The 19,217-nt window shown below is 36.6% G+C and overlaps 1 protein-coding gene across 4 annotated transcripts in view; it reads left to right on the top strand.

The window, feature by feature from the left end:
• PHKA1 (phosphorylase kinase regulatory subunit alpha 1) overlaps nt 1-19,217 on the top strand; it is a 159,843-nt gene that overhangs the window by 88,938 nt on the left and 51,688 nt on the right. For all 4 annotated transcript variants that reach the window (XM_042974365.1, XM_042974364.1, XM_042974363.1 and 1 more), the window contains exons 15-16: nt 5,973-6,082; nt 7,025-7,169. In XM_042974365.1, the coding sequence (XP_042830299.1) occupies nt 5,973-6,082; nt 7,025-7,169 (255 nt within the window). The remainder of the gene's footprint in view (nt 1-5,972; nt 6,083-7,024; nt 7,170-19,217) is intronic.

Here is a 19,217-nt window from a genome sequence, read left to right as displayed (position 1 = left end):
AATGTGGAATTTTAGAAACAAATAAACATGGGCGAGGGGAAAAGAGGAAAACCAAGAAACAGTCTCTTAATTATAGAGAACAAACTGATGATTACCATAAGGGAGGTGGGTGGAGAAATGTGTTAAATAGGTGATGGGGATTAAGGAATGCACTTGTGATGATCACTGGGTGATGTATGGAAGTGTTCAATCACTGTATTGTACACCTGAAACTATTATTTTAACTAACTGGAATTTAAATTAAAACTTTAAATAGATGTGAGATATGTGTGTGTGTAATATGTATATATATATATATATATATATATATAATGGAATATATATATATAATGGAATATATATATATAATGGAATATATATATATATATATATATAATGGAATATTAGCCATGAAAAAGAATGGAATCTTGCCATTCGTGACAACATGGATGGAGCTAAAGAGTATAATGGTAAGCAAAATAATTCAGTCAGAAAAGAAAGACAAATACCATATATTTGCACTCATATGTGGAATTTAAGAAACAAAACAAATGAGTAAAGGCAAAAAAAGAGAGAGACAAAGAACAGATTTTTAAGTACAGAGAACAAACTGATGGTTATCAGAGGAGAGGTGGATGAGAAAATGGGTTCAATAGGTGAGGGGATTAAGGAGTGCGATTGTCATGATGAGCACAAGCTGATGTATGGAATTGTTAAGTCACTATATTGTACACCTGAAACTTATATAACTTAGCTAACTGGAATTAAAAACTTTTCAAAAATGCAAATAAATCTGTAAGACACAGTAAAGAATTTAGGAAGGTCTTGCTTATCACTTGAACTTATACCATGGCTGACTGACCCTGCAGCATCCGAGCTTTGCTGCTGCCTAAGAAAAGCTACTAACTTTTTTGGCATCCTAATTTGGCATTCACAGATCCTAAATGCCTAGACCTGACTCTCAACTGAATCTTCATATGGTCTACCATATAGACTGTTCCCACCTCAGCACCAGATGTGCCAAACTGAAAGCAGGCACAGGCTAAACAAATTTCAAATTAACAAAATGAACTTTAAATGAACTCAGATAATTGCAGATTTGGGTCACCCTCCTGTGGAGCTCTAAATTTATGAAACTATCCTGGGTTCTGGCTGGACCATTTGGGACAGTTGCTGATGTCCACAGGGAAAGGCTTGTTCTCTGATCAGACCATCTGAAATTGATCTGCTGATTGGTTCTATATGTCTGGTACAGAAAGTGATTGTATTCTTCTGATTTCTGCAAAAGCTACAAATTGGGGGAGAGCACATCAGAGGAAATGTGACCCCTCCCCCACTCCTGACAAATTGGAATCTTGAACCCTCCTTGGGACTTGGTGGTTCTGTTTGGCTTTCCAGATTAGTGCCAGTTTACAAAAATGTATTGATAACTCCACTGCCCTTTCTCCTGATGCACAAGCCTTAGTAAGGCAATTTGCTTATTAAATGCAGCTGTCCCCAGAAAGAGAGTAATCTTTTCTAAGCTTCTCATTGGATAAATTATTGTGACAAAAGTGGTAAGAAGTACAAAAACCCATTTTTTAATTATTTGAAAATTCAGAATTTTGTCTTGACCAATTCCTGGACATGATATGTCTTTCTGGTTAAACTGTATAATAATGTTTGCCTATGAAAATACTCTTAAACTTCTTGTATACAACTCTTCCAGATAAAAGATTGGGATGGAAGGAAGAGAATATTATAAAATTCTGGTTGCTAATTCAGACACACAGGTTTTGTGACAGTGGAGAAAAAACAAAATCCTGACACCTGGGGAGGCATGGGTAAAGGAGAAGGGCATTAATCATCTTTGATTTTTAGGACTATACCTGGAAATATTCCTCTCCTTCCTAATAAAACCACATGTTTTCTTACCTGCTGCCAAGAGTGCTTTGAATTCAAACTGACTGCTGAGTCTAAGGTCACATCTGACTGAACTGACTAGGAGATAGCAGGATGTGGCCACAGCTCCCACACCTTCTATGCAGAACACCTCCCAATGTCATCCACACTCACAAAGCAGATTAGCTGATGTCATGAAGAAACAAAACTGTTTGGATCCAGTTTCCTTCAGGAGACACTCCCATTGAAATCAAAGAATGAACTGAACTTTTTGTACTGGACTGGAAACACTAGGATAGGAGGCCTGCACTGGGAGACCCCACTGGAGATCATGTTAACCTATACTGCCTGATTAATGTATGTGATGCCCTAACATTTGTAAACTCTTTTTGTCCAAGAGTACTGCGTATGCCCTCTGGAATTATACTTGTGTGTGACCCTGACTATCCTGGCACTGCCTCAGCCTTGGAAGGCATTTAGGTCAGCATCAATATACAGGCCAGGCTGGTGCTGTGCTTGGACTGATCCCTCAAGCCAGATAAAAAAAGGTTAATACAGAAACTTGAGGAAGTTACCTGGCTGTTGAAGAGACATAATTATAGTAATGTTAGGTTCTATCTGGCTAAATCTAAGACCCCTGAGGGCATAATTGAGGATTACACTACAGGTTGGGCTTACTTTACTGCATGGGAACCTACTGACAAAGACACCTTGGCCAAAAGCCAATGGGGTGGACTGTGCAGTAAAAGAGTTCGCGTGACAGGCCTGAGAATGCAATTCTTAGAAAAAACTGCTTGTGGGGTACCTGGGTGGCTCAGTCAGTTAAGTGTCTGACTTCAGCTCAGGTCATGATCTCACTGTTCGTGAGTTTGAGCCCTGCATCGGGCTTTGTGCTAACAGCTCAGAGCCTGGAGCCTGCTTCAGATTCTATGTCTCCCTCTCTCTGTGTTCCTCCCCCACTCTCAGTCTGTCTCTCTCTCAAAAATAAATAAAGATTACCCAAAAAAGTCTTAAAAAACAAAGAAAGAACTGCTTGTAAGTTTGGCCCTTGGATGGCATTTGAAGACCTGGATTTTAAGAGGGTCCACCATCCTCTTAAGGGTAACAGTGGTTTACTGCGTGTCTAAACTGTACAAACAGTATGGCTTATGCTGAATATCTGTTTTCCTTTTGAGAGACTGGAGTTTGGGTATGTACTGTGCAGAGAGTGCCTGTGTGACCAACCACTAATAAAAACATGAACATCCTTGGTAGACAACATTTCACATGTGTTGTCATATTTTGATGCTGGAGGAATTATGCATTTGCTATGTGACTGCTCTGGGAGAGGAATCTTAGAAGCTTGTTTCCTCTGGACTTTGCACCATGTGCCTTTTTTCTTTGCTGTTTTGCTTTGTGTCATTTTGATTTAATAAACCTTAGCCATTAATACAGCTATACAGTGAGTTCTAGGAATCCTAGTGAATCACCAAACCTGGAGATAATCTATGGGACCTCCAACACAACAAGAATATTCATAGGAGCTTTATTTATAATAACAAAAATCTGGATGGGGTGCGGGAAATCTCAAATGTCCATCAACAAGTGAATGGATAAACGATACATCCATACACTGGGCTATTATATAGCAATGAAAACAAATGAACTAATTCTACATACATCGTATGGATGAATCTCATAGACATATTGTTGAGTGAAAAAACAAGATGCCAAAAAATACATATTGTATGATTTTACTAATATAAAGCTAAAAAGTGGACTACTTATTTATGGTGATTGAAGTTTGAATGGTGGTTAATTTTGGGAGCTGGGGGATGTTAATAACCGGGAAGAGGCACAAGGGAGGCTTCTGCAGTGCTGATAATGTTCCATATCTTGATTTCGGTTGTGTGTTTACTATGTAAAACTGTATCAATTTTTACATTTAAGATTAGCATACTTACTTCATGTATATTATGTATATTATACTATAAGAAATTACCAATGAAAATAATGTCCATTGATGGATGAAAAGATAAACTAATGTGATGTGTATATACAATGGGAAATTTTTCAGCCTTGAAAAAGAATAAAATTCTGACACAGTACAAAATGGATGAACCTTGAAGACATTATTCCAAGTGGAATAAACCAGTCACAAAGCAACAAATATTGTATGATTCCACATATATGAGGTACCAAGAGTAAGCAAATTTATGGAGACAGAAATAGTGATGATTTCCAGGGACTGGCAAGAGGAGAACATGGGGAGTTATTGTTTAATGGGCACAGTTTCAGTTTGGGAAGATGGAAAAGTTGTGGAGATGGGCGGTGGTGATAGTTGCACAACATTGTGAATGTGCTTAATACCGCTGAACAATTAAAAATGGTTAAAATGGTAAATTTTAGGTTATGTATATTTTTTACTACAATAAAAAAGAAAAAAATGGAAGAAACAGTGGATAAACCTGGTTGTGATATCAATGTCAGTTAAATGTGTACTTTCCAGAATGAATCCTGGAATATGACCCAACGCATTGACAGCTCTCTAGTTCTGTCCCTAAAAGTGAAGCAACTCTAAAAAGGTGGCATATTTGATAAGTTTCATACTTAGGATAAAGCAGGAGCAAAAATAAAATCCCCAAGAAAAATGAGTTCCAATAAAAAAAAGGTAGTACTAGTTCTGTCAGTACTGACATGAAATGATATTTAATATAAATTTTGGAGAAAGAGAGGTTGAGAACAAGCTTTTTGTGTATAGTGCTATTGTTATAAAAGGGAAAAAAGTGTGTGAATAAATGAACTATTTCCTCATTGTAGGAGGTATTAATGTAATAATTGTCTTTTCAGAAACAAAAAAATTCAACTACATGTAACATAGATATAAATGATCAGATTCTAATTTCAAAATGCTAAACTATAAAAAAGAAGACATATCAGGGAAATAAAGCGGATGTGTGTATACATACATACACACACATATACATAATATTTATAGAGAGATGTGCAGATTCTATATAAATTTTCACTAAAACTACACCTTGGGGTGCCTGGGTGGCTCAGTCAGTTGAGCATCTAACTTCAGCTCAGGTCATGATCTCACAGTTCGTGAGTTTGAGCCCCACATCGGGCTCCGTGCTGTCAGCAATGGAGCCTGATTGAGATTCATTCTCTCTGTGTGTCTCTCTCTCTTTCTCTCTCTCAAAAATAAATAAACATTTTAAAAGTTAAAAAAATAAATAAAATTACACCTTTTGTAGCTTTCTGATAGTTCAAGTCTTCCCCTTTCTTAAGTTTTCAAAAATATTCCTCTGCCAAATGAATTTTACTCTATGTATAAATTTCCACAAAATTTCCTATCAGACACAATAATATTTTGACTTATTTGGATAAGTTGTGTTGTTCCATTGAATTTAAAATGTGTCAATTAAATTGAAGGAGTCCAAGTAAATTCATTTCAGTTTTTCAGTTTAGTATGCCATCTTTAAGCTGATGAGGGTTTGTTCAGCTTTATTGAGGCATAGTCTACATTGATAAGTTTGGTAGTCAATATAGTTTTTGCAGTTTTCATGGGATTTAAGGAAATTCAGCATATGAATATCGGTAATAGAATTCTATCATTCGTAGAACTATTAATTTTCATGTGCATTCTTTTCTCTCATGTAGATTATGTGACTTTTTTATAAGAGCATAAAGTTCTTTAAGAACAGAGATAAATGGGGGCGCCTGGGTGGCTCAGTTGATTAAGCGCCCGACTTTAGTTCGGGTCATAATCTCACAACTTGTGGGTTTGAGCCCTGTGTCAGGCTCTGTGCTGACAGCTCAGAACCTGGAGCCTGCCTCGGATGCTGTGTCTCCCTCTCTCTCTTCCCCTCCCCTGCTCATGCTCTGTCTCTCTGTCTCTCAAAAATAAATAAACATTTAAAAACATTTTTAAAAAACAGAGATAAATGCATACTCTCTTGGAGAGCCCTAAAGTACTTAGTATGAACTTGTACATGATACAGATAGTAACTTTGAGGTACAGAACTCAGTTTGTTGTATCAGGAAGTGTAAATCTAATACAAAAAAAATGTTTACTCATTGGATTTGTGCCCTAGAAAGATCTTGAGCATTTTTTAACTCTATCTTAGGATGCAACAGTAGAATGAAACTTAGTGGACGACCCTATAGGCACATGGGAGTCCTTGGAACTTCAAAACTCTATGACATTCGGAAAACTATCTTTACCTTCACTCCACAGGTAAGTGGAATAAGATTTAGATGCACTGAGATGAATGGAAGTAAGACGAACAGTACAGAAATAAAGCATTTACTAGAGTTAGGGCAGGTGTCAGAGTTCATGGGGCCTTGCACATATTAAGTTGCTCAATAAATATTTGTTGAGTTGGATTGAACTGAGCTTGCAGCACAGAGCTATGCCAAGTGATTGTGGCTACCAAGAGTAGTCCTATGTGTTGCAGAAACAGTGACTAGGGATTTTATAAATGTTGAAGTACTTTTAAAAAGTACTCCTTTTAAATGTTAAAAATAAGATTCTATTTATTCTTTATGAACAAAATATAACCTCTTTTACTTAGTTACTAAATTGTGTTCTCTTTGTTTTGGGCAGAGGCCATTTTTACATTGATATTCTCTTCTAAACAAAAATGTCAGTACTGTTTCAGCCATGATTATACATATTGTTAGCCTGTTATTGGCCACATTATAATAGTAAGCCCAATTATATGTGTGTATAGGAGGAGAAACTATTTTCCAGAAAGAAAGCTTAAGCTCCCCATTTGTTGTATTACATCTGAAATTGTGCATCTGAGGTAGAGACAAAAGAGTAATGTACCATAGATCCTATTTCTGACCTTGCCATTTGCTAGCCATATGACTTTGCTAATCCACTTAGTGTCTCTGCCTTATTTTTATCTATTAAAAGAAAAGCCATCACTCATTTGTTATATAATTAAATAAAATTATGTACTTGAAAACACTTTGTAAACTAGAGTACACTGTAAAAATGTCAAAAATTATATGTACCAATTGACTATCAGATTCTTTGGAAAGAATTAGGCATTATAGTTGCCTCTGTGATGTGTTATATACCTTTGTGAATATGTGAGTACTTTAAAATATTATTTGACAGTTATAAGAGTAAGTTATTCTAAGCTGTTATTTTTCTCCTTCTTTTTCTCAGTTTATAGACCAGCAACAGTTCTACCTGGCTCTGGACAACAAGATGATAGTAGAAATGCTTAGAACAGACCTCTCCTACCTCTGTAGCCGCTGGAGGATGACAGGCCAGCCCACCATCACCTTCCCCATTTCACACACCATGCTTGGTAAGGTTGTATAAGGCAAGGAACAAATGTATTTGGGGACTAAGTCATGTGGTTAGCCCTTCAAAGTCTTAGAGTCACTGGAAAGCTGCTCATTATCATTTATTCTTTCAGCAGTTATTTCTTAGCTCCTATTTTTGTGCCAGGCATTTATCTAAGCACTTGGGCTACATGGAGCAAATAAGGCAGATTAGTAGATAGAATTCTACTCTCATGGAGCTTATGTTTTAGAATAAATATGTAACAAATGAACCAATGTTCAAGAATATTTCAAATGGTTTGAGGGTTATAATTCTGAAAATGTAATAGAATAACTTGCAGGCTACTTGGGGACTAATTGGTTTTTAGGTCAATTGCAGAAACTTTATAATGTAATTCATTTTAAAGACAGTAATAATACATTCTGCATCTGTCTTACCCCAGTGGAGCACCAAGATTTTATAGATAAGTTCCCACACTTATCCTTCCAAGTCTTGCCTAACTGAAGCAGTAAAATCTAACAAGGAGAAGTGAAAAGGCTTTCAGTTTAGCTTTCCTTTACTGGCTGGGCTTCTTAACATTTCTTATTTGAAACTGGGTGAAAGGATTTATTATTCTCTCAGTTCCTGGAGGACTAGAGCCAATACTGAAGCACTGTTTCCTTTCTGTGTCTCTGCTATTGCTTCCAAAAGCCTGGTTATACTGCCAAAGGAAGTAGAATTCCTTTTCATTAGAGAAGAATCCTTTGTCATAAATCATTCAGTGTCCAGAAAGGCTGTTAGGAATTTTGATCACATCTCTAAAGTGCTTCAAAAGCAGAGGAGTTGAGGAAGTAGGGTAGTCTTTCTTCTTTTTTCCTTTCTTCTTTATTTAAGACAACAAGTTCCTGATTAATAAACATTATGTTCCCAGACTTGTCTTCAGAAACTATAAAGTCTAATTGGAGAGGCAAAGCTGGTACACAAAAATAATAGAAACAATCAAAGACAGTATATAAAGAAGAAACAAAGCATTGGATTAGTATTTTAAAGTGAAGGTAATCAAGTTGTTAAAGAAAATCTCTTGACTGAGATGGGAATTATCAAGACTTTTTGGGATGGGTAGAATTCATATAGGAGGATAGAAGAAGGAAAGGCAGTTTAGGTAAGGGGAAAATACCATGAATGAGACCTGGAGACAGGGATGAGCTTGACTTGTTGTTGTTTTTTTTTTTAATATGAAATTTATTGTCAGATTGGTTTCCATACAACACCCAGTGTTCATCCCAACAGGTGACCTCCTCAATGCCCATCACCCGCTTTCCCCTCCCCCGACCCCCCATCAACCCTCAGTTTATTCTCAGTTTTTAAGAGTCTCTTGTGGTTTGCCTCCTTCCCTCTCTGTAACTATTTTTCCCCCTTCTCCTCCCCCCTGGTCTTCTGTTAAGTATCTCAGGATCCACATTAGAGTGAAAACATATGGTATCTGTCTTTCTCTGTATGACTTATTTCACTTAGCATCACACTCTCCAGTTCCATCCATGTTGTGACAAAAGGCCATATTTCATTCTTTCTCATTGCCAAGTAGTATTCCATTGTATATATAAACCACAATTTCTTTATCCATTCATCAGTTGATGGACATTTAGGCTCTTTCCATAATTTGGCTATTGTTGAAAGTGCTGCTATAAACATAGGGGTACAAGTGTCCCTATGCATCAGCACTCCTGTATCCCTTGGCTAAATTCCTAGCAGTGCTATTGCTGGGTCATAGGGTAGTTCTATTTTTAATTTTTTGAGGAACCTCCATACTGTTTTCCAGAGTGGTTGCACCAGCTTGCATTCCCAACAACAATGCAAAAGAGATCCTCCTTCCCCGCATTCTTGCCACCATCTGTTGTTGCTTGAGTTCTTTATGTTAGCTATTCTGACAGGTGTGAGGTGCTATCTCATTGTGGTATTGATTTGTATTTCCCTGATGAGGAGCGACATTGAGCATCTTTTCATGTGCCTGTTAGACATCTGCATGTCTTCTTTAGAGAAGTGTCTATTCATGTCTTCTGCCCATTTCTTCACTAGATTATTTGTTTTTCGGGTGTGGAGTTTGGTGAGTTCTTTATAGATTTTGGATACTAGCCCTTTGTCTGAGATGTCATTTGCAAATATCTTTTCCCATTCCGTTGGTTGCCTTTTAGTTTTGTTGATTGTTTCCTTTGCTGTGCAGAAGCTTTTTATATTGATGAGGTCCCAATAGTTCATTTTTGCTTTTAATTCCCTTGCCTTTGGGGATGTGTCAAGTAAGAAATTGCTGCGGCTGAGGTCAGAGAGGTTTTTGCCTGCTTTCTCCTCTAGGGTTTTGATGGTTTCCCGTCTCACATTCAGGTCCTTCATCCATTTTGAGTTTATTTTTGTGAATGGTGTGAGAAAGTGGTCTAGTTTCATTCTTCTGCATCGTGCTGTGTAGTTCTCCCAGCACCATTTGTTAAAGAGACTGTCTTTTTTCCATTGGATATTCTTTCCTGCTTTGTCAAAGATTAGTTGGCCATACTTTTGTGGGTCCAATTCTGGAGTCTCTATTCTATTCCATTGGTCTATGTGTCTGTTTTTGTGCCAATACCATAACTGTCTTGATGATTATAGCTTTGTAGTAGAGGCTAAAGTCTGGGATTGTGATACCTCCTGCTTTGGTTTTCTACTTCAATAGTACTTTGGCTATTTAGGGCCTTTTGTGGTTCCATACAAATTTTAGGATTGCTTGTTCTACCTTCGAGAAGAATGCTGGTGCAATTTTGATTCGGATTGCATTGAATGTGTAGATTGCTTTGGGTAGTATTGACATTTTAACAATATTTATTCTTCCAATCCATGAGCATGGAATGTTTTCCCATTTCTTTGTATCTTCTTCAATTACCTTCATAAGCTCTCTATAGTTTTCAGCATACAGATCTTTTACATCTTCACTTAAGTTTATTCCTAGGTATTTTATGCTTCTTGGTGCAGTTGTAAATGGGATCAGTTTCCTTATTTGTCTTTCTGTTGCTTCATTATTAGTGTATAAGAAGGCAACTGATTTCTGTACATTGATTTTGTATGCTGCAACTTTGCTGAATTCATGTATCACTTCTAGCAGACTTTTGGTGCAGTCTATCCGGTTTTCCATGTATAATATCATGTCATCTGCAAAAAAAACGAAAGCTTGACTTCATCTTTGCCAATTTTGATGCCTTTGATTTCCTTTTGTTGTCTGATTGCTGATGCTAGAACTTCCAACACTATGTTAAGCAACAGCGGTGAGAGTGGACATCCCTGTCATGTTCCTGATATCAGGGGAAAGCTCTCAGTTTTTCCACATTGAGGATGATATTAGCTGTGGGCTTTCCATAAATGGCTTTTATGATGTTTAAGTATGTTCCTTCAGTCCCAACTTTATTGAGGGTTTTTATTAAGAGAGGATGCTAAATTTTATCAAATGCTTTTTCTGCATCAATTAGCAGGATCATATGGTTCTTTTCTTTTATTAATGTGATGTATCACATTGATTGATTTGCAAATGTTGAACCAGCCCTGCAGCCCAGGAATGAATCCCACTTGATCATGGTGAATAATTCTTTTTATATGCTGTTGAATTTGATATGCCAGTATCTTGTTGAGAATTTTTGCATCCATATTAATCAGAGATATTGGCCTGTAGTTCTTTTTTTTTTGTTTGGTTGGTTTTTTTTTGCTGGCTCTCTGGTTTGGGAACCAGAGGAATGCTGGCTTCATAGAATGAGTCTGGAAGTTTTCCTTCCCTTTCTATTTTTTGGAACAGCTTGAGAAGGATAGGTATTATCTCTGCTTTCAATGTCTGGTAGAATTTCCCAGGGAAGCAATCTGGTCCTGGACTCTTATCTGTTGGGAGATTTTTGATAACTGATTCAATTTCTTCGCTGCTTATGGGTCTGTTCCAGTTTTCTATTTCTTCCTGTTTGAGTTTTGGAAGTGTGTGGGTGTTTAGGAATTTGTCCATTTCTTCCAGGTTGTCCAGTTTGTTGGCATATAATTTTTCATAGTATTCACTGATAATTGCTTGTATCTCTGAGGGATTGGTTGTAATAAATCCATTTGCATTCATGATTTTATCTATTTGGGTCATCTCCCTTTTCTTTTTGAGAAGCCTGGCTAGAGGTTTATCAGTTTTGTTTATTTTTTCAAAAAACCAACTCTTGGTTTCATTGATCTGCTCTACCATTTTTTTAGATTCTATATTGTTTATTTCTTCTCTGATCTTTATTATTTCTCTTCTTCTGCTGGGTTTGGGGTGTCTTTGCTGTTATGCTTCTAGTTCCTTTAGGTGTGCTGTTAGATTTTGTATTTGGGATTTTTCTTGTTTCTTGAGATAGGCCTGGATTGCAATTTATTTTCCTCTCAGGACTGCCTTTGCTGCCTCCCAAAGTGTTTGCAATGTTCTTTTCATTTTCAATTATTTCCATATATTTTTTAATTTCTTCTCTAATTGCCTGGTTGACCCATTCATTCTTTAGTAGGGTGTTCTTTAACCTCCATGCTTTTGGAGGTTTTCCCGACTTTTTCCTGTGGTTGATTTCAAGCTTCATAGCATTGTGGTCTGAAAGTTTGCATGGTATGATCTCAATTCTTTTATATGAAAGGGCTATTTTGTGACCCCGTGTGTGATCTATCTTGGAGAATGTTCCATGTGCACTCAAGAAGAAAGTATATTCTGTTGCTTTGGGATGCAGAGTTCTAAATATATATGTCATGTCCATCTGATCTAATGTATCATTCAGGGCCCTTGTTTCCTTATTGATTCTCTGTCTAGATGATCTATCCATTGTTGTAAGAGGAGTATTAAAGTCCCCTGAAATTACCACATTCTTATCAATATGGCTGCTTATGTTTGTGATTAATTGTTTTATATATTTGGAGGCTCCCGTATTTGGCGCATAGACATTTATAATTCTTAGCTCTTCCTGATGGATAGACCTATAATTATTACATAATGCCCTTCTTCATCTCTTTTTATAGTCTTTAATTTAAAGTCTAGTTTGTCTGGTATAAGTATGGCTACTGCAGCTTTCTTTTGACTTCCAGTAGCATGATAGATAGTTCTCCATCCCCTCACTTTCAATCTGAAGATGTCCTCAAGTCTAAATGAGTCTCTTGTAGACAGAAAATAGATGGGTCTTGTTTTTTTATCCATTCTGATGCCCTATGTCTTTTGGTTGGAGCATTTAGTCCATTTACATTCAGTGTTATTATTGGAAGATATGGGTTTAGGATTATTGTGATGTCTGTAGGTTTCATGCTTGTAGTGGTGTCTCTGGTTCTTTGTGGTCCTTGCAACATTTCACTCACAGAATCCCCCTTAGGATCTCTTGTACGGATGGTTGAGTGGTGATAAATTCCTTCAGTATTTGTTTCCTTGGGAAAACCTTTATCTCTCTTTCTATTCTGAATGACAGACTTGCCTGATAAAGGATTCTTGGCTGCATATTTTTTTTTCTGTTCATCACATTGAAGATTTCCTGCCATTCCTTTCTGGACTGCCAAGTTTCAGTAGATAGGTCTGCCACTACCCTTATGGGTCTCCCTTTGTAAGCTAGAGCCTGTTTATCCCTAGCTGCTCTCAGAATTTTCTCTTTATACTTTTATTTTGCCAGTTTCACTATGATGTATCATGCAGAAGATCAATTCAAGTTACTTCTGAAGGGAGATCTCTGTGCCTTTTGGATTTCAATGCCTTTTTCCTTCCCCAGATCAGGGAAGTTCTCAGCTATGATTTGTTCAAGTACACCTTCAGCCCCTTTCTCTCTTATTTTTTTTAATTTTATTTTTTATTTGTTAAAATTTCCATCCAAATTAGTTAGCATATAGTGAAACAGTGATTTCAGTAGTTTCCTTAATGACCCTTACCCATTTAGCTGATCCCCCCACCCACAACCCCTCCAGCAATCCTCAGTTTGTTCTCCATATATGAGTCTCTTCTGTTTTGTCCCCCTCCCTGTTTTTATATTATTTTTGTTTCCCTTCCCTTATGTTCATCTGTTCTGTGTCTTAAAGTTCTCATATGAGTAAAGTCATTTGATTTTTGTCTTTCTCTATCTGACTAATTTCACTTAGCACAATACCCTCCAGTCCCATCCACAGAGTTGCAAATGGCAAGGTTTCATTGTTTTTGATTGCCGAGTAATACTCCATTGTATATATATACCACATCTTCTTTATCCATTCGTCTATCGATGGACATCTGGGCTCTTTCCATACTTTGGCTATTGTTGATAGTGCTACTGTAAACATGGGGATGCATGTGTCCCTTCAAAACAGCACACCTGTATCCCATGGATAAATGCCTAGTAGTGCAATTGCTGGGTCATAGGGTAGTTCTATTTTTAGTTTTTGAGAAACCTCCATACTGTTTTCCAGAGTGGCTGCACTAGCTTGCCTTCCCACCAACAATGCAAAAGAGATCCTCTTTCTCCGCATCCCCGCCACCATCTGTTGTTGCCTGAGGAGTTAAAGTTAGCCATTCTGACAGGTGTAAGGTGGTATCTCATTTTGGTTTTGATTTGTATTTCCCTGATGATGAGTGATGGTGAGCATTTTTTCATGTGTCAATTGGCCATCTTGATGTCTTCTTTGGAGAAGTGTCTATTCATGTCTTTTGCCTATTTCTTCACTGGATTATTTGTTTTTTGGGTGTTAAGTTTGATAAGTTCTTCATAGATTTTGGATACTAACCCTTTATCTGATATGTCATTTGCAAATATGTTCTCCCATTCTGTCGGTTGCCTTTTAGTTTTGCTGAGTGTGTCCTTCACTGTGCAGAAGCTTTTTATTTTGATGAGGTCCCAGTAGTTCATTTTTGTTTTTGTTTCCCTTGCCTCCAGAGACGTGTTGAGTAAGAAGTTGCTGCGGGCAAGATCAAAGAGGTTTTTGCCTGCTTTCTCCTTGAGGATTTTGATGACTTCCTATCTTACATTGAGGTCTTTCATCCATTTTGAGTTTGTTTTTGTGTATGGTGTAAGAAAGTGGTCAAATTCTTTCTTCTGCATGTCTCTGTCCAGCTTTCCCAGCACCACTTGCTGAAGGGACTGTCTTTATTCCAATGATATTCTTTTCTGCTTTGTCAGAGATTAGTTGGCCATACATTTGTGGGTTCTCTATTCTGTTCCATTGATCTGAGTGTCTGTTCTTGTGCCAGTGCCATACTGTCTTGATGATTACAGCTTTGTAGTATAGCTTGAAGTCTTGGATATGATGTGTCCTGCTTTGGTTTTCTTTTTCAAGATTGTTTTGGCTATTCGGGGTCTTTTCTCATTCCATACAAATTTTAGGATTATTTGTTCTAGCTCTGTGAAGAATGCTGGTGTTACTTTGATAGGGATTGCATTGAATATGTAGATTGCTTTGGGTAGCATCAACATTTTAACAATATTTGTTCTTCCTATCCAGGAGCATGGAATCTTTTTCCATTTTTTTGTGTGTGTCTTCTTCAATTATGTTCATAAGCTTTCTATCGTTTTCAGTGTATAGATTTTTCACCTCTTTGGTTAGATTTATTCCTAGGTATTTTATGGTTTTTTTTGCAACTGTAAATGGGATCAATTACTTGATTTTTCTTTCTGTCACTTCATTGTTGGTATATAGGAATACGACCGATTTCTGTGCATTGATTTTATATCCTGCAGCTTTGCTGAATTCATGAATCAATTCTAGCAGTTTTTTGGTGGAATCTTTTGGGTTTTCCATATAGAGTATCATGTCGTCTGCGAAGAGTGAAAGTTTGACCTCCTTCTGGCTGATTTGGATGTCTTTTATTTCTTTGTGTTGTCTGATTGCAGAGGCTAAGACTTCCAATACTATGTTGAATAACAGTGGTGAGAGTGGACATCCCTGTCTTATTCCTGACCTTAGGGGGAAAGCTCTCAGTTTTTCCCCATGGAGGATGATATTAGCGTTGGGTCATTCACATATGGCTTTTATTATCTCGAGGTATGCTCCTTCTATCCCTACTTTCTTGACGGTTTTTATCAAGAAAGGATGCTGGATTTTTTCAAATGCTTTCTCTGCATCTATTGAGAGGATCATACGGTTCTTGTCCTTTCTTTTATTGATGTGATGAATCACGTTAATTGTTTTTGCAGATATTGAACCAGCCCTGCATCCCAGGTATATATCCCGCTTAGTCATGGTGAATAATTTTTTTAATGTATTTTTGGATTCAGTTGGCCAATATCTTGTTGAGGATTTTTGCATCCATGTTCATCAGGGAAATTGGTCTATAGTTCTCCTTTTTAATGGGGTCTCTGTCTGGTTTTGGAATCAAGGTAATGCTGGCTTCATAGAAAGAGTTTGGAAGTTTTCCTTCCATTTCTATTTTTTGGAACAGTTTGAAGAGAATAGGTGTTAACTCTTCCTTGAATGTTTGGTAGAATTCCCCCTGGAAATCCATCTGGCACTGGACTCTTGTTTTTTGGGAGATTTTTGATTATTAATTTGATTTCCTTACTGATTATGGGTCTGATCAAATTTTCTATTTCTTCCTGTTTCAGTTTTGGTAGCATATATGTTTCTAGGAATTTGTCCATTTCTTCCAGATTACCCATTTTATTGGCATATAATTGCTCATAATATTCTCTTATTATTGTTGTTATTTCTGTTGTGTTGGTTGTGATCTCTCCTCTTTCATTCTTGATTTTATTTATTTGGGTCCTTTCCTTTTTCTTTTTGATCAAACTGGCTAGTGGTTTATTAATTTTGTTAATTCTTTCAAAGAACCAGCATCTGGTTTCATTGATCTTTTCTACTGTTTTTTTGGTTTTGATAGCATTAATTTCTGCTCTAATATTTATTATTTCCTGTCTTCTGCTGGTTTTGGGTTTTATTTGCTGTTCTTTTTACAGCTCCTTAAGGTGTAAGTTTAGGTTGTGTATCTGAGATCTTTCTTCCTTCTTTAGAAAGGCCTGGATTGCTATACAGTTTCCTCTTATGACTGCCTTTGCTGTGTCCCAGAATTTGGGTTGTGGTGTTATCATTTTGATTAGCTTCCATATACTTCTTAATTTCCTCTTTAACTGCTTGGTTAGCCCTTTCATTCTTTACTAGGATGTTCTTCAGTCTCCAGGTATTTGTTACCTTTCCACATTTTTTCTTGTGGTTGATTTAGAGTTTCGTAGTGTTGTGGTCTGAAAATATGCACGGTATGATCTCAATCTTTTTGTACTTAGGGCTGATTTGTGTCCCAGTATATGGTTTATTCTAGAGAATGTTCCATGTGCACTGGAGAAGAATGTATATTCTGCTGCTGTAGGATGAAATGTTCCGAATGTATCTGTTAAGTCCATCTGGTCCTGTGTATCATTCAAAGCCATTGTTTCCTTGTTGATTTTTTTATTAGATGGTCTGTCCATTGCTGTGAGTGGGGTGTTGAAGTCTCCTACTATTATGGTATTACTACCGATGAGTTTCTTGATGTTTGTGATTAATTGATGTGCATATTTGGGTGCTCCACATTTGGCGCATAAATGTTTACAATTGTTAGGTCTTCTTGGTGGATAGACCCCTTGATCATGGTATAATGCCCTTCTGCATGTCTTGATAGAGTCTTTATTTTAAAGTCTAGATTTTCTGATATATGTATGGCTACTCCGACTTTCTTTGGTTGACCATTAGCATGATAGATGGTTCTCCATCCCCTTATTTTCAATCCGAAGGTGTCTTTAGGTCTAAAGTGGGTCCCTTGTAAACAGCGTATAGATGGATCTTGTTTTCTTATCCATTCTGTTACCCTATGTCTTCTGATTGGAGCACTGAGTCCATTTACATTTAGAGTGTGTAGTGAAAGATATCAATTTATTGCCATTATGATGTTTGTAGAGTTGGAGTTTCTGGTGGTGTTCTCTGGTCCTTTGTAATATTTGTTGCTTTTGGTATTTATTTTTTTTCATCTTTTCTCCCCTTAGAAAGTCCCCCTTAAAATTTTTTGCAGGGCTGGTTTAGTGGTCACAAACTCCTTTAATTTTTCTTTCTCTGGGAAACTTTTTATCTCTCCTTCTATTTTGAATGACAGTCTTGCTGGATAAAGAATTCTTGGCTGCATATTTTTCTGATTCAGCACACTGAATATATCCTGCCACTCCTTTCTGGCCTGTCAGGTTTCTGTGGATAGGTCTGCTGAAAACCTGATCTGTCTTCCCTTGTATGTTAGGGACTTTTTTTCCCTTTTTTCTTTCATGATTCTCTCCTTGCCTGAGTATTTTGTGAATTTGACTATGATATGCCTTGTTGATGGTCGATTTTTGTTGAATCTAGTGGGGGTCTTCTTTGCTCCCTGGATTTTGATGTCTGTGTCTTTCCCCATGTTAGGAAAGTTTTCTGCCATGATTTGCTCACATAACCCTTCTAACCCTATTTCTCTCTCTTCCTGTTCTGGGACCCCTATGATTCTGATTTTGCTCCTTTTTAATGAGTCACTGATTTCTCTAATTCTTAAATCGTGCTGTTTTGCCATAATCTCCCTCTTTTTTCTGCTTTGTTATTCTCTATAAGTTTGTCCTCTGTACCACTGATTCTCTGTTCTCCCTCGTCCATCCTTGCCACTGCTGCACCCATCCATGCCGCCACTGCATCCATCCATGATTAAAGCTCAGTTATAGCATTTTTAATTTCATTCTGGTTGTTTTTTACCTCTTTTATCTCTGCATAAGGGATTCTAATCTATTTTTGACTCCAGCTAGTATTCTTATTATCATGATTCTAAATTCTGGTTCAGACATCTTGCTTGTATCTGTGTTGGTTAAATCCCTGGCTGTCGTTTCTTCGTGCTCTTTCTTTTGGGGTGAAGTCCTTCGTTTTGTCGTTTTGAAGGGAGGAAAGGAATTAATGAGATATAAAATTTGAAATTAAAAAAATTAAAATTAAAAAAATATTAAAATTAAAAATTAAGAACACACACACACAAATCGAATAGATAATGCTATATCCTAGGTGTGTTTTGGTCTGGGTGTTGAAAGTAGTTTGACAGATTAGAGAAAAAAAGGGGGGGAGAAAAAAAAGGAAATCATTTGAGAATTTGAAAAAATGAATACACTGAAGTAGACTGAAATGAGATGTTGGGGGTAAAATAGAATTTGAAAAAATATACACAAAAAGAATATAGTAGAAAGAATATAGTATAGTATACTATACTATACTTTACAGTATAGTATAAAGAATATAGTAGAAAAAAATTAAAGAAAAATATTTTTAATAAAAATTAAAAATAAATATGAATTTTTTCATTTTCTGTATTTAAGAAAAAAGAAACGAAAAAGAGAAAAAAGAGAAAAAAAGGAAAAAAAGAAATAATTTGAAAATTTGAAAAAGTGAATACACTGTAGTAGACTAAAATAAAATGATGGAAGTAAAATAAAATTTGAAAAAATTACATAGAAGCAAAAATGTAGTAATAAAAATTAAATAAAAATATTTTTGATAGAAATTGAAAGTACAAATGAAGTTTTTCTCTTTCTGCATTTAAGAAAAAGAAACAAAAAAGAGAAAAAAAGGAAATTATTTGAAAATTTGAAAAGGTGAATACACTGAAGTAGACTAAAATAAAATGATGGAAGTAAAGTAGAATTTGAAAAAAATTTACACAAAAGTAAAGAATATAGTAATAAAAATTAAAAAAGGTATTTTTAATAAAAATTGAGAGTAAAAATGAATTTTTTCTCTTTCTGTATTCAAGAAAAAGAAAAGAATTGTAAAAGAGAAAAAGGAAAAAAAGAAAGAAAATTGAATAGGTGAACCTGCTAACAGATTGAAGTAGGACTAAAATTGCTTCATTTTCCCCTACAAGTCAATCTATGTAGCTCTTTATTGTCCATAAACTAAGCCGGCGGTGAGACTTGTGTTCTTGAAGAGCGAAGTTGGCCCAGTTGGGCGGGGCTCAGTGTAACAGCTCCGCTCTCTACTAGATGGCGCTGCTAGCCTACTGGGGTGGATTGTTGTGGCGCTTGTAGGTGCCTATGTGCATGCACAGGAGCAGTGATAATGGCGCCACCAGCTACCCAGTCTGTTCTCCTGGATCAGCAATTGTGCATCCGTCCTCTGT

The sequence above is a fragment of the Panthera tigris genome, chromosome X (genome assembly GCF_018350195.1).
Source record: "Panthera tigris isolate Pti1 chromosome X, P.tigris_Pti1_mat1.1, whole genome shotgun sequence".
NCBI lineage: Eukaryota > Metazoa > Chordata > Mammalia > Carnivora > Felidae > Panthera > Panthera tigris.
This window is presented reverse-complemented; position numbering and strand designations above follow the sequence as displayed.